The sequence below is a fragment of the Microcaecilia unicolor genome, chromosome 2 (genome assembly GCF_901765095.1).
Source record: "Microcaecilia unicolor chromosome 2, aMicUni1.1, whole genome shotgun sequence".
Classification (NCBI taxonomy): Eukaryota; Metazoa; Chordata; class Amphibia; order Gymnophiona; family Siphonopidae; genus Microcaecilia; species Microcaecilia unicolor.
In genome coordinates, this window is record NC_044032.1 from 128,350,010 (window position 1) to 128,366,269 (window position 16,260).

The 16,260-nt window shown below is 43.7% G+C and overlaps 1 protein-coding gene across 1 annotated transcript in view; it reads right to left on the bottom strand.

Moving 5' to 3' along the window:
• Positions 1-3,925: 3,925 nt before the first annotated feature.
• The window catches only part of LOC115462291 (pentatricopeptide repeat-containing protein 2, mitochondrial-like), a 66,414-nt gene continuing 54,079 nt past the window's right edge, over positions 3,926-16,260 (bottom strand). Inside the window, 3 exon segments of the mRNA XM_030192301.1 lie at positions 3,926-4,381; positions 9,388-9,501; positions 12,461-12,535. Of these exon segments, the coding sequence (XP_030048161.1) occupies positions 4,157-4,381; positions 9,388-9,501; positions 12,461-12,535 (414 nt within the window). The 3' untranslated portion in view covers positions 3,926-4,156.

Sequence of the window (16,260 nt, forward strand, 5' to 3'; positions counted from 1 at the left end):
CAGAAATTGCTCCCAGGTGCATAGCTCCCTTACTTTGGGTGCTGAGCCCCCCAACCCCACTCCCCACAACTGTACACCACTACCATAGCCCTAAGGGTTGAGGGGGGGCACCTAGATGTGGGTACAGTGGGTTTGCGGTGGGTTCACATTTACCACCACAAGTTTAACAGGTAGCGGGGATAGGCCTGGGTCCGCCTGCTTGAAGTGCACTGCACACACTAAAAACTGCTCCAGGTACCTGCATACTGCTGTCATGAGCTGGGTATGACATTTGAGGCTGGCATAGAGGCTGGAAAAAAAATGTTTTTTCATTTTTTTTTTTTTAGGGTTGGTGACCACTGGGGGAGTAAGGGGAGGTCATCCCTGATTCCCTCCGGTGGTCATCTGGTCAGTTCAGGCACCTTTTCGAGGCTTGGTCGTGAAAAAAATTAGACCAAGTAAAGTTGGCCAAATGCTCGTCAGGGACGCCCTTCTTTTTTTCCATTATCGGCCGAGGATGCCCATCTCTTAACCACACCCCCATCCCGCCTTCAATACACTGCCCACACGCCCCCTTGAACCTTGGTCATCCCCGCGACGGAAAGCAGTTGAGGACACCCAAAATCGGCTTTCCATTATGCCGATTTGGGCGACCCTGAGAGAAGGACACCCAGCTCCCGATTTGTGTCGGAAGATGGGCGTCCTTCTCTTTCGATTATGCCGCTGATAGTGTCCTCCCCCTTCCCCCCCCCCCCCCCCCAAGGGAACTAGAAGACCCAACAAGAATTCACCCCCGTCTATCTTTAAGATCACTGGTGGTCTAGGAGTCCAACAGGCCGGAGTGATGCCCACTGCTTCTTGTCCCTTGCAGATCTGGCATCAAAATGGCTACCATGATCTCTAGTGGCAAGCTCGCTGTACTAGCAGAGGAAGGGAAAACCATGGCTGCTTTTGGGTCAACACCTGCATAGCTAAGTGGGAATAGTTAGGACTGCTTTGCACTGGCACTGAATATTGCCGGCACCTGCATAGTGGGTGCAACCTGGTTCCAGAGTGGTTGGTTAGTGCCAATATTAACCAGGCACTGCTGCTGAATATTGGCAGATAGCTGGCCCCAAGCAATTTAAGTGAGCAGGTGCTCCTCCATCCCACTTAAATCACTTTGATTATTGACTCCTGGGTGGTGGTGAATGGTGGAGAGTTGGGGAGAGGGGGCTGGCTGCCATGAGGACACTGTCTACCTACTTTGGTGGTAGGCCCACTCTAAATTGGAGATCTGGCTATACCACTGCTTCTGATTACATATATTACTCCTGGGGGAATTCTGCGTAATTGTACAATGCAGAATTTGTGTAGAATTCCCCATCTCCTCAGAATGTGCAGAATTCTGTGCAGTCTGCTGTTGCAGTGCAGCGCAGCACAAATGCTCAGTTTCCAGATGCTTCCCTCCCTCCCTGCACACATATCACTCCAGGGCAGCAAGAGGAGGAGCTGCACAGCGGGCTGGTTTCTTGCCACCTTGGTCCCCAGCTGTTCCTTTAAGCCACACAGCTGTACAGAGGCCCGCATGGCTCAAGGAACAGTTGGGTCCAGGATGGCAGAGGAGGAGAAGTAGCTCAACATACGACTGAGCAGCAGCTCCTCTTGCTGCAGTGGAGTGGTGTGTGTGAAGGGAGGGGGAAGGGTCTGGAAAAAGATGGATGGAGTGGGTGCTGAAAGAGTGGATGAGGTGTGTTTGTCATGAGAAGGGTGGAAGGCTGCAGGAAGGTGGATGAGGTGGTCTGTGACGGGCAGAGGTGTGTGTAGAGAAAATGGATTGATTGTGTGTGTGTGTGTGTGTGTGTGTGACATGGGTGGGGTGCCATACTGGGAAAGACCAAAGGTCCATAAAGCCAGCATCCTGTTTCCAACAGTGGCCAATCACAAATACCTGGCAAGATCCCCAAAAAGTACTGCTTATCCCAGAAATAGTGGATTTTCCCAAGTCCATTTAATAATGGTCTATGGACTTTTCCTTTAGGAAGCCGTCCAAACCTTTTTTAAACTCCACTAACTGCCTTTACCGCATTCTCTGGCAACGAATTCCAGAGTTTAATACACGTTGAGTGAAGAAATATTTTCTACGATTCGTTTTAAATTTACTACATTGTAGCTTCATCGAATGCCTCCTAGTCCTAGTATTTTTGGAAACCGTAAACAGACGCGTCACGTCTACATTTTCCACTTCATTTTATAGACCTCTATCATATCTCCCCTCGGCCACCTTTTCTCCAAGCTGAAGAACCCTAGCTGCTTTAGCCTTTCTTCGTAGGGAAGTCATCCCATCCCCTTTATCATTTTCGTTGCCCTTCTCTGCACCTTTTCTAATTCCACTATATCTTTTTTGAGATGCGGCGACCAGAATTGAACACAATATTCGAGGTGTTATTTCACAAGATAAATGGTGTTTATACTTTTCACAAGTTATCTGCTAAGTTTGGAGGGTTTTTAATGGACCTATGAGGTATTTGTCCTTTCTAAGCCATCAATAAGTTTGATCATTTTGACTGGGGCTCTGAGGCAAATCTTTCCTCCGCACAGAAATATTTTTGTTATTATATGTTTATGGGAAACTTTACTGAAAATTATAGGGCACTGAAATTGGTTCAAGTGAGATTCCAGTGTTGGTCATTATATTGATATCACTTTCTCTATTTGTTTATTATAACAAAGTCCTGCAGTAAACCCAGATTTTACCACAGCTTAGTAAAATGAGCTCTTAGTGTCCTGCTTTCTGGACTACATTTAAATGTGTGCTATTAAGTTTCACTTGAGCTGAAAAATATAAAATCTACTCTTTACTCGGATTTTATAACAGGAATACAGAGACATAACCAGAAGGTCTGAACCATCTTTTCCATTGATCATTAGTTAAAACCTTTAAAAGGGTATGTTAATATTGGAGAGGTACACAGTGTAATGGCAGCTTTCTTGTTTTAAGAGCATTACGGGATTCAGAACAACGCATGTATTTACATCAACACCATGTAAGAGAAAATATATCCAGGCTAAAAATAAAATGTAAATGGCCATTCTAGTATACAACACAACAATGCATGTGTGTGTATATACATATACACATGACTTAATTCTCAGTTTTCTCATTTCATATGCTCCTCCATGTCATATGGCATGCCCTAGTGCTATATAGAATTTTAGCAGCCAGGAAGGCAGTTTCTTTTGAAACTTAACCTTAACACCCATTCTCTGGTATGCATCAGCATCTATATTTTTTCTCCTTTCCCATTTTTAACAGCAGTCACTTTGTGGCAAACAAGCCTGAACATCACCAGAAGACTCAACCTGCACCACTGCAAACAGGGTGGCAGCCTGCTCCATGGGTGGAGCCCTCAAAATATAACTTAAAAGCAAAATTAATACAACTATTAGTGAATAAATAATAGGGCCACCCTGTTATCTCAACAAGGTAGTTCAGGACAAAGACTGATTGCAGCAGAGACCTGTCATGCTTAGTCTTGACCGAGTTGGAAACCCAACCGCCAAACAATACCCAACCAAATACATAATTATATCCACAAGCAATTTATTTTGGATTGGCCTCATAGCACAGTATAGGCGATAGTGTGCACTCAGGCTGAGGGAGAAGATGGTTGCTGCTAACATGCTTTTTCTTAAGAGGTGCCTAATATTTTTTTTAACCCCTAATGAATCACCTGCTAACTTTATGAAGAGTCAGGAAAACACCTTAATTTTGTCCCCGGAAATACCCTAGAGCTGCCATATGAAGACGTTGTTGTACCGCTACCCCTGGATTTTAAAAGGGAAACTACCGTAAACTGCCCGGAATGCAGGTTGGGGTTAGAAAGCAGCAGAGATTGCAGGGGAAAAAGAATAAAATGATTTGTATTTGTTTGTTATAATAAGCATAATGATCCTTAAACCAAGTTCACAGAGCTCTTTAATGCATTATGAAACACTTAAACTTAGTGAAGTTTAACATGATCATTTTACTGCATCCAAAATTTAAGAATTAACAAGTTTACACTGTTTGAACTAATACGCAAACTCTCCTGAAAAGTTCTGAAACTACAAGAAGCATATTCTTCAGTCCATCTGTACAGAAAATGTACTGAACCCCCCCCCCCCCCCCCAATTTGCTCTGAGATGAACTGTAGAACTACTCAGCCAGCAGTGCTGAGTGGAGTGGCTGAAATGTCCTCCGGCTTATCTTCCTCTGGTTTAACAGAAGTATGTGATGCTTTCTTGCACTTGGTGTTTGGCACAGCATATCATCCAGTGTCAGTGGGGTTACCTGTCCGGACAACTGCAACCTGGTATAGATATCGTTAAATTGGTAATGGAGCACGGGATCGTTACTCATCTTCTCTCTGACCGTAGCTAGCTGTAAAAGAGATGACATGGTATACAGACTTGCAAAGTAAAATATAACCTACAGCATTACTAAGTGCTTTTGAAATAGTACCGTACTGAAAATGACAAGCAATACCATTAATCGATCAGATTTACAGATGTTATTCCATTCCAGGCACTGTAGAACTAAAACAGCCAGTCATCTCTCAAATACTACTTTTATCAAAATTATCTTTTTCTAAAGGAAGAGATGTTGTTAAGTAACTAGACCTCGGGAGGAAGAGTCAAGTTACTGTGGTAAAACCAAGGATAACACAACCTGCCAATTCTGTGATGGTTATGACAGCGAGATGACCACAGAGTATATAATAAAGCTCCAAATTTTGTATTTAAAATATTTTTGTCTTCCCCACTGGAATACATTTTTCAAGGAACTGGGCATTCGTTTCTTGAAGTGGAGTCAGTCTGATGCTGGGGGAGTTCTAGTGGATTTAGTAAAGCCCAGAGAACATGAGGTTATGTCTGGAAACAGACCAAAAAGATTTATGATCTTCACGCATTCTAAGCAGATAAGCAGAGAGGTGAACTGATGGCTATAGAGAAGAGTCTGATGGATTAAAGAGGGTCAAACTCTCAAACAGAGAAGAATGGCTTAATGTCATAGCTATAATGCCTTAAATTAAACACAGGATCTCTGTTTGAATGCAGACACAGCTAGCTTCTGGGAAGTTAGAACAGGACTGGTTAAAGAGAGAAAGCCAAGTTTGTATGGAAATAGATTTGTCTATGTAGCTATGAAAAATGCCCTGCTGTGTATTAAGCCAAAAAGGCTGTAAACTTAATTAAAAATTAAAAGCTCAATTTTTTTCAATGTATTTATTTACTTACTTGCACTTATATACCATTTTCCTGATCAAAATAGTTCAAAATGGTTCATGAGCATATAAAACAATAACAGTGCAGAACAGAGAGATAAAAGTTACAGAAAACAAATAATAAAAACAAAATAACCAACAATAATCAACTCACTTCAGTCTAACATTCTAAGAGTCAAATTGTGGGGGGGAACAGAAATGTTTTCGGCTTCCTTCTAAGATTCCTCAGTTAAAGGTTACAAATGGTGTCAAGTGTCCTGCCTCACCTCTAACAGAAAGCTGGTGAGTTTTCTACCCAAACAGCTGACACAGGGGCCCTTTTACAAAGCGGCAGTAAGCCCAACACGGGCTTACCATGTGCCAACATGGAGCTACAACCCGTCCAACGCGGGCGCCGGCGGCAGTTCCAGCCCTAGCGCGCACTATTTCCCACGCTAGGGAAAATAGGGCACTGTTTTCTAGTGCGGCAGTTACCGGGCAGTGCCGCGCGCTACCCGGTTAACACTGGGGTTAGCATGGGAGCCCTTACCGAATGCCCCCCCTCACATGGCCACGCGGTAAGAGCCCGCTGCTGTATAAAGGGCCTCAGCATGCGGCAAAAATAGCCCCCGCTGCTAGCACAAGGCCCTTTTTACTGCAGCTTAGTAAAAGGACCCCTCAGAGAGACTCCAAGATTGTACGTGAAAAAGGAGAGTATTCAGGAAGAGATTTTTTAAATGAGTTAAATATTTATTACACAAAAAGACTGCTTGAAATACTCCTAACACCACTATCCTGCTGCCCTCTGTCATTTATTAGATTGTGAGCTTCAAATAAGCAGGACCTGTCTATTATGTAGTAACTAGGAAAAAATGCCCGTTTCTGAGCGGAATGAAACGGGCGCTAGCAAGGGGCCCCCTCCCTCCGTCCCTCGAAGCTACTTGCCTTGTTCGCCCTCCCTCCGTCCCTCGAAGCTACTTGCCTTGTTCGCTGTGGGCCGTTTCGGCCCTCGAGTGTCAATAGCTCCGCCCTCGACGTCATGACGTTTTGACGCGAGGGCGGTGCAGACACTCCAGGGCACACCGAATATCTCGGGCGCCTCAACTTCCGTGGAGGCTTCAGAACGTTGGGATTGCCTTTTATATATATAGAAGATTTTATAACTGGTCACCTGGACTGAACGGGTCAAAAGGTGCCTATTTACAACCTATTTTATAAAAGGTGCAATTTCTTCCCCCCCCCTCTTTATTGGTTCTAGTATTTCATAAAGACACAGACACCCACCATATATACTCACATATAAGTCATATACATGTATAAATCACCCCTAACTTCCACCACTAATTTTTACCCCCATCCTGTGATTTGCATATAGGTCATGTGGCCATCTCTCCTTCCCTTCCCTCCTCTCCAGTGTCATATCTCTGGGTCCTGGAGGCAGCAGCAGCCAGTCGATTCTCCTCAGGCTGAAGAGTACTCATCCCTTGGGTACAATGAACTCTCTTCATCATCTGTACTGACTCTGAAGCAGAGGCATCATTGGAGTGATCTGTGGGGGAAAAATTGCCTGCAGGCTCTCCAGATCTGGATACAACCTTGAGCCTTGAGCAGTGGTTCCTCCTGGTCTGCTGGTAAAGGAGGCTTCCAATGCAAGTTTGGAGCAGATGGATGCCATCAGAGGCCTGACAGGCAGGGACAGGAAGCACGGGATCTATTGTGACTGGGAGTCACCAGCTCCAAAATGGTGGAGCACTACTCGGGAGTTCAGTAAGAGATCATCAGCTGAGCTTAGTTGACAAGGAGCAGTTGGAAGTGCTGGACCCAGATTTTCTGACTGCAGGATACCCAGGAGACCAATATAATTATGAAATTGTTTAAACTGGTATTCTGAAGGCCTAAGATTATTTCCCTAGATAGGATTTGGGAAGCCTTGGCTACCTTGAAAAAAATGAGCTTGCAGAACACCCAACTTTTTCAACACGTTTCAGACATCTCTGAGAAAATACCTATGTAGGAGAATTATTTGAATGTTTGTAAGTAAGCAGAAAATGAATTTGGTTGAAACCAAAGTGGGGGAAGTTTCAAGAAAAATCAATTCTGATGTAAGGCAATTTGAGTCTACAAGGTGATGAAAAAGAATGGGAGACTGGTGGAAACCATGTGCTATAGCTGATAACTGACCCAAAGAAGTAAATCATCTCTGGCAGAAGTATTAGAGAGCCCTGGCATTATGCTAACAGCACATGTGAGGAAGTGGGTCTGCTGGCTTCTACCAGTGCTGTGCTGTGGTGCATTAAGAACCTAAGTTACTAAGCTCTTTTTTCATTTGGAAACAATGGGAAAAGTCTTAGTAAATAGGCCCCAAAAGAGTTGCAGCAAACCTCTGAGAGGGTCCACCCTCCATTCTTGAGCTTGGGTCAGGGCAATGGGGGGCTGAGGGGAAAATGAGAGGTCTCAGACTCTGGCCCCTAAGTTTTTGATCTGGCTCCTGGATTGAAAGAGAATTTGTCAAGGCCTGGTTTATAATATCTGTGATGAAACAGTGGGTTTCTAAGCCTATGAACTGTATTATTTTACTGTATTTCTCCTAATTATTTTACTGATAACATGTATTTCTCCTAACTGGCCAGCAGATGGCGATTGTCTTTTTTTTGTAAAGCTGTACCAGAACTGCCAGTTTCTTCTTTTTTTTTTTTTTTGTTACATTTGTATCCCGCGCTTTCCCACTCATGGCAGGCTCAATGCAGCTTACATATACAAGTACTTATTTGTACCTGGGGCAATCTTCCTGCCAAAAGCTCTTAGTTTAAGCTGTGAAGTCATTTTTTTTAGTTTCAGATAAGGGAGTGGAAAGAGAAGTACATAAGTACATAAGTAATGCCATACTGGGAAAAGACCAAGGGTCCATCAAGCCCAGCATCTTGTCCACAACAGCGGCCAATCCAGGCCAAGGGCACCTGGCAAGCTTCCCAAATGTACAAACATTCTATACATGTTATTCCTGGAATTTTGGATTTTTCCAAGTCCGTTTAGTAGCGGTTTATGGACTTGTCCTTTAGGAAACCGTCCAACCCCTTTTTAAACTCTGCTAAGCTAACCGCCTTCACCACATTCTCCGGCAATGAATTCCAGAGTTTAATTACACGTTGGGTGAAGAAAAATTTTCTCCGATTTGTTTTAAATTTACTACACTGTAGTTTAATCGCATGCCCCCTAGTCCTAGTATTTTTGGAAAGCGTGAACAGACGCTTCACATCCAGTTTCTCTTTTCCTGAGACTCTGTGAACAGTTAGATTTCATAACCTGTGAGTAGGGTTACCATATGGCTCCAGCAGCTATATTTTGCTCCTGAGCTCCCCAGGTACTATATAGGTAGTAGATAAATATTTAGTTTTATATGTGATCCATATTCAGTTATCTGTTATTACCTGTTCTTTTCCATTGTTCTACTTTGACAATAAAACTGATTAGTTTATTGACTCTGTTGTCCTGGACTGACTAAGAATTGTGGTGGTTTGTGTTTTGGTCTATGAGTGCTCTCTGGGAACTGTGGGACCCTTGAGAATGTGGCCCCAGTAACCTAGAAATCACCGGGAAATAACCTGACAGTGGGAGACTTGCCCAGATGCAAGTGAGACCCAGTCGGTGGGGAGAAGGGTGCTAGGGTAGAACACAAGTGGCAGGTGCAGGCAGATCTGAGCTGTGCTAGGACAGACACTCCAGGTGGCTGCAGGGTTAGACCCAGGTGGGTGGCTAGGCGTTCTGTCACAATATCCATTCATATGCTTTTACAGGGTTGTTCTGGGAGGTGTGCTGGTGGAGTCATCATGACTATCCAAGTTCAATTAACAAAATTCAGGGTACTGGGAGTGACCAATGGGCCTAAAATGTAATGCTGGGTTTTTTTGGGGAAGTGTTGTGCATGTGGGGCCAAGGTTTTGCCTAAGGTGTCAAAAATCCTTGTACCAGCCCTGAAGCAATGTTCTTTGACATCAAGAAAAATATCTCTCTCTCTCTAAAAATTTCCATTTCTAATGCAACTGAAATAAAATGTGAATATATGTACTTCATTTCATTTTGGCTTATACTCCTAACTAGCTATATTGGGCATAACATTTCTTTCAAGTTACAATGAAGCATTCCTGGTATTTGGCATGCTATGCCACAGCACTTATGTACTCACCACCTGTTCAGAAAACTGCAGTCTCTTCACAAATTTTGGTGTAACAGTTTCTATCGCTGCCTCCAATATATACAGAACATTTTGCAAGGTACCCGACAAGGCATGAATAAGAATCTTGAAAAAAAACAAATGCAAAACAATGATGGAAGCATTTCTGCCTATAATAAGCTAACTGATCTCCATTTTACTATCTTTGGCTTTAAAACTCAACCATAGTAACTGGAAGAATAATTCCTTTCTAGAGATACAGAAGGTCATTTTAGAAGGGATAGATGGCATTTAAATGTATAAAAAGCTATTTACATATAAATGGGCATCATAACACATAAGTAGCAATTTTAGAAAAGCTGCTACTTTCACGTTAATCTGTAGCACGGACAAAGTGACTGAATGTAGTGTTGGCAGACTTAAAAATAAGTGTACTTCCCCATTTTACTATGGGGATACACATTAAAAAAACAAGTTTCCCCCACTGGCATGGGGTAAAGTAAACATAGTAACATAGTAAATGATGGCAGATAAAGACTTGTACTGTCCATCCAGTCTGCCCAACAAGATAAACTCATTATACATGGCATGCAATACTTTATATGTATACCCGAGTTTGATTTGTCCTTGCCATTTTCAGGGCACGGACTGTAGAAGTTCTACCACCTTCCCGTCTCCAGAAAAGGTTTGTTTGCGGATTAATACCTTCCAAATATTTGAACTTCTGTATCATGTCACCCGTTTCTCCTTTCCTCCAAGGTATACATGTTCAGGTCGGCAAGACTCTCCTTGTACGGTTTGCAACGCAAATCCCATACCATTTTTGTAGCTTTTCTTTGCACCGCTTCCAGTCTTTTTACATCTTTAGCAAGATACGGCCTCCAAAACTGAACACAATACTCCAAGTGGGGCCTTACCAACAACTTGTAGAGGGGCATCAATGCTTCCTATTGCCAGAGGGCTTACAATCTAAGGCCCTGATATTCAGCCTACACTGGAAAAAGGCTGATAAACAGAGGCATACATGGCTCCCAGCACTGAACATCTGGGTATGTCTGCCGACCCAGAAGTTAACTGGGCACCGGCTGATATTCAGACCAGTGCCTGGTTGGTTTATTTATTTATTGGGATTTATTAACCGTCTTTAATGAAGTGATTCACCCAAGGCAGTGGTTAACTCGGCACAGAGTTAGAACAGTCGTTATGGTATCCTAACTTTATGCGGTTACTTAGCCGACTATAGTGGACTGAAAATTGCCGCTAACCAGCTAAGCTAACGTCTCCCCATAATTCCTGTTAAGTGCCGTTGAATATTGGCTCCAGGCTTGTTCAGCGGGGTTTAACTGGGCAGGGGCCTCTGTTGCTTGGTTAAACCCTTTTGAATATCTACCCCTAAGTTTGTATCTGAGGCAATGGAGGGTAAAGTGATTTCCCCAAGATCACAAGGACTAGCAGCAGGATTTGAACTGGCCTTCCCTGGTTCAGGGAAACGCTCTAGCCACTAGGCTACTCCTCCACTCCACTCATCTGAACCAAAGATTCTGAGGAGTGAGGGGCATAGGCATTGCTACAGGGGGTGGGGTGGGGGTGCACTCCCTTTGCACCCCTAGTAAAGTGGTGTGCTGGAGCCAGTTATTAGAGCTGGTGCGGGAGCAAGACTGGCAATAAGTCTTGCTCCCGCAGTAAAAAAAGAAAAAAAAAAGAGCAAAAAAAAAAACTGTGAATATCGCTGGTATCTTCTTTCCTCCCTTCTCCCCTCGCCCTCCTGGTATCTCACTTATACAGAAAGCAGCAGGATCCCTACCTGCTGTGGGGTTTTCTTTGTGCCGGGTCCCACCTTCTGATGCAACATCTCTGGCCGTCTTCAAATCTAAGCTAAAAGCCCACCTTTTTGATGCTGCTTTTAACGCCTAACCCTTATTCACTTGTTCAGAACCCTTATTTTATCATGCTCACTTTAATATTCCCTTATCTCTTGTTTGTCCTGTTTGTCTGTCCTAATTAGATTGTAAGCTCTGTTGAGCAGGGACTGTCTCTTCATGTGCAAGTGTACAGCGCTGCATATGTCTAGTAGCGCTATAGAAATGATGAGTAGTAGTAGTAGTTTTTTTTTTACAAAAATAGGAAGTTGCATCACAAGGCGGGGCCCGGCAGAGGGAAAACCCCGGAGCAGCCTTGAGTGGGGATCCTGTTCGTGGCTGCTGGCTGCATAAGATACCGCGGCAGTAAAGAAGATAGTGCTGGACTGGGGGAGGGGGGCTGGAGCTGAAGGAAAGGGAGCGAGGTGCCGGACAAATGGAGGTGCTGGACTGGGGGAGGAGCTAGAGGAAAAGGAGAGAGGTGGTGGACCCATGGGGTGTTGGACCCATGGAGGGCTGCTGGAAGGAAGGGGACTGCTGGAGGGAAGAGGGAAGGGGCTGAGCGGGAAGGAGAGAAATGCTGGACTGTGGCGGAGGGAAGGGACAAAGGTGCTGGACCCATGGGGGGCTGCTGGAGGGAAGGGACAGAGGCACTGGACCCATGAGGGGCTGGAGGGAAGGGAGAGATGTGCTGGAGCCATGAAGGGGCTGGACCCGGAGGGAGCGGCTGGACCCATGGGAGGGAGGGCTGGAGATGGAGGGAAGAGAGAGAGGAGCTGGACCCATATAGGGGGGGGGGGGGGGGCTGTGGAAAGAAGGGAGAGAGGCGCTGAATCCATGGGGGGGGGGGGGGGGGGGGGGTGCTTAACTGAAGGGAGAGAGCTGCCGGGAATCAAACCCACGCCCCTGCTTTGGGGGTCCACAACCCTAACCCCTACGCCACACACGCAGATTTTTTCTAGGTTAAACACATACACCTGTAGTTTCAAAAGCATACATACATCACTAGCTAGAAGATAAACTTATGCATAAACAGGCTGTAAAAGCATAAGTCTACCTGCATATAGGTGAAGAATTAACACCTGTGTCTGTGGGTAAGACACTGCTTTACCTATGAAAATGGTTTTCTAAAAAAAAACCAAAACAAAAAACCCTTAAAATATCTTCATAGGAGCAATGAACTAAGTCTAGACAATCATGTGATAAAATCTAAGGGATAGACTTACATCAAGATTACTGCATACTCTGGTTTCTGTGTTCGTCATCTTAGAATATATTGTCCTGGCGTTCGAGATGTCATTCTGCAAAGAAGAAAGAAATAATCTAAATTAATCCCTGTAGCACAAATTCTTTTGTACACCATTTATCACTAGAAATAGAAAAGCACACAACCCTAATTCTGTGCTTCTGCATTTCATTTTACCATATTACAAACAAGAGAAACTGTGCCAATGAAAGAAATCCTATAGAACACAATATTCAAGTTCACCATGAAACAGACTAGTACTTTGTAGGATGGGCAAAGGAAGTGTGTGTGTGCGTGCGTGCGTGGGGAGGGGGGTAAGGAGGAAGAGGGAGTAGAAATGGGTCTGTATGTACATCTACCAAAAGTAGACACCTTGCTGCTAGACAGATTAGATGGGCCATTTTGGGGGATGTAGCTGATTTTAAAAACTTTTGTTTCCTCACTTTCACATTGTGAGCCCAACGTTTTGCTGATACGACAGTCATCAATATAATTGTCAAAATGAATCTTATATAGTACAGAATAGGAAATTAAATGAGATAGTCTAGAAGTTTTTTTACCCTGAGACAGCTATTAATGTTTCAGATAACAATTGAAGGGCCAGGTTGCCTGAGAAATTCAGCGAAGGAGGAAGCTAGAGACAGCTAGAGAAAAGCTGGCCTGGCACCTTGTGCCACTGCATGAAACAGTTGATGAGTATGCCCAGAAATGTCAGGAGGAATGCACATAATAGGATAAGCTGGGCTTGAGTGCTGAAACACATGCAAGACAGTAAAAGAAAATAGAATCCATTTACTGCAGACAATACCAGCTTATACATCAGTACACAGTTCAGCGATGAATCCCAAACTTCTCAAATCTGCATCTACATTATTTACCTTGTGAGCAAATACAAACCTAGGCCAGTGATCTTCCCTCTCTTCAGCTCTTGAGTTTCAACATGTTCTTCCTTTCATTTAGCCATCTCCATTCTGTCTCAGCACATCTAATCTTTCTCATGCCTTCCCTACTCATTTCTATATTCTCCTGCTTCTTCTCCACTGGGGATATCAATACCAATCCTGGCCCTCCAAATCGACTAACTCCACCTGTGCGGATCAAACCACAACCTGTGTAATCATATTCCCATTCCTTTCTTTCCTCCTTCTCTCCATTTCTTATGTGTCCTGTGAAATGTCCGCTCTCCTACACATTGCCTACATTCACGACCCCTCTCTCTCCTATACTCTGCACATTCTTGTGCTGAAACTTAGCTTTTTCCTGAAGACTCTGCTTCACTTGCTGCCCTCTGTCATGAAGGCTATCTTTTCTTCCATACATCTCATCTGGAGAGCTGTGGCAGTGGAGTCAGGCTGCTACTCTCCCTTTCTTGCAGATTTCAATCCTTTCTTTCCTTAGTCCATGCCATTCGCCTTATTCATTTCACTTCCTCTCCAGGAAGTTATTATTTAATTGACCCCATCATAAGTCCCTCTCATTCATTCTCACTGCCTTTGACTACTTTCTTGAACCATCATCCCATTCTCCCACTCTTGGGGTCTTTAACATTCATGCTGATCACCCCTTCTAACTCTTATGCCTCAAAGATTCTTGCTTTAACTTCCTCATTCAATTTCCAGGTATCTTCCACTACTCCTACCCCTACACACAAGCATGACCACTGCCTTGATCTTTTCTTCTCTAACTCCACTTCAGTTCCTCTCCTCTTTGACCATCATCTGATAACTTTCACACTTAACCACCCTTCTCCACAGACTCATCCAATCATCACCAATCTTCAGGCTACTTTGCCCCTTGAACTTTTTTCACTATTGTTTCCACTATCTCCTCATTCACTATCTGACAATAAGGCACTCTCTTCCTATAATACTCCACTCTCCTCTGCTTTGGACACTTTGCTCCTACCATTCCTTATTCTGTGAGGCATACCAAACCCCAGCCTTGGCTGATTTCCAGAATCTGCTACCTACATTCCTGTGTCTGCTCTGCAGAGTGCCTTTGGATAAAATCCCAAGCCCATGCCAACATACATTTCAAATTTTTGCTGCCTGCCAATCTGTTCTTGTCCCTGCAAAATAAGAGGTCCATTCTTGACTCCAACCCTTAATGTTTCTTTGCTACACTGAACTCCCTTCTCAAAGAGTTCTCAACTCCAACCACCCCCTTCACTTTCTATATTGAGTTCTCTAGCAGGTCACGTCAATCTCTCTTTCATTCACTTCATTCTAACATCCTTCCTTCAATCCATGCCACCCTTTCTTCTTTTTCTATTTTTTTTCCTTTGAGTAAAGTGGTTAAATCACATAAGAGAAAACTACACAGCTTTTCTCCTACTCCAAATTCACTACCTGTATCTCTGATCCCATTCCCACACATCCACTTAGCTCTCTCTCTCTCCTACTGTCAACCATTTTATCAGTCATATCCTCAATCACTTTCTACTGTAGCTGTGCTTGATATCTTCTAAGAAGCTGTGATTATGCCATTTCTCAAAAAACATTTACTGGACCCTATCTGCCCTTCCAATTATTATCCCATTTCCCGCTTCCCTTTTACAACCAAGCTACTTGAACATGCCGGTCACTGCAACTGTCTTGACTTTCTCTAATCTCCAGCTATTCTTTATCCACTAAATGCTTTCTCCTTCTATGCTGTAAGTAGTAGTAGTAGTACAGAAATAGTTCTCACCAAAGTCTCCAATAACCTATTTCTGACCAGATCCAAGGGTTATTCAATCCTCATTCTTCTTGAACTATCTGCTGCTTTTGACACTTGATCACTACCTACTCCTTAATAGGTGTCTTCACTTGGATTCAGGGCTCTGTTCTGTCTTAGTTTTGTTTTATCATCTCTCCCATTGCATTTTTAATATATGCTCTGGTGGATCATCTTCTACTGCTATCCCACTCATAGTTGGTGTACCTCAGGGCTCTGTTTTGGGATCTCTTTGCTCTCTATATTTGTTCCATTGGTGCTTCGATCTCCTCTCGTGATTTTCAGTACCATTGACACCCAGATTTACCTCTCTAGACCAAAAAATTCACCAGGAATCCAGGCCCAAGTCTCAGAGTGCTTGTCTTGACACTGCTACCTGGATTTAGATTGTAAGCTCTTTTGGGCAGGGACTGTCTCTTTGTATCAGGTGTTCAGCGCTGCATGTGTCTGGTAGCGCTATACAAATGCTAATAATAATAATGCCCCACCGTCTTCTGCAACTGAACAGGGCAAGACAGCTTCTTATCTGTTTCCTTAAACCTACTTCTCATCTTCCCCTATTTTCTATTTCTGTGGGTAACACCGTCATCATTCCTTTCTCCTTAGCTCATAAGTATCACACTCCTCACCTGTTCCACAGTCTCCAGCAGCATTCTATGCCAGAAGAATCTGATTTACTTCCTGGAAACTCTGCACTTCCTTTATAGTCCTACAAGAGGGTGTTGGTTGATGTCATCACTTCCTGTCTAGTAGTATAAAAGGAAGTTCCTGTCTCCCAGCTAGTGCCTTTGCAACGGGTTGCCTAACCTGGTCATGTGGGTCTTCGTAATTGTAATGATGGAGTGGATAAAATTGGAGGGTGGGGAGGAGGTTGCACTATATGTTAAAGAGGGAATTGAATCAAAATATTCTACATGAAACAGATAGCAACGTGGAATCCTTGTGGATAGAAATTCCATGTGTGAAGGGAAAGAGTATACTGGTAGGGCTGTACTACCGTCAGCCAGGACAGAATGAACAGACAGATAAACAAATGTTTACACAAATTAGGAAAGCTGGCAAATT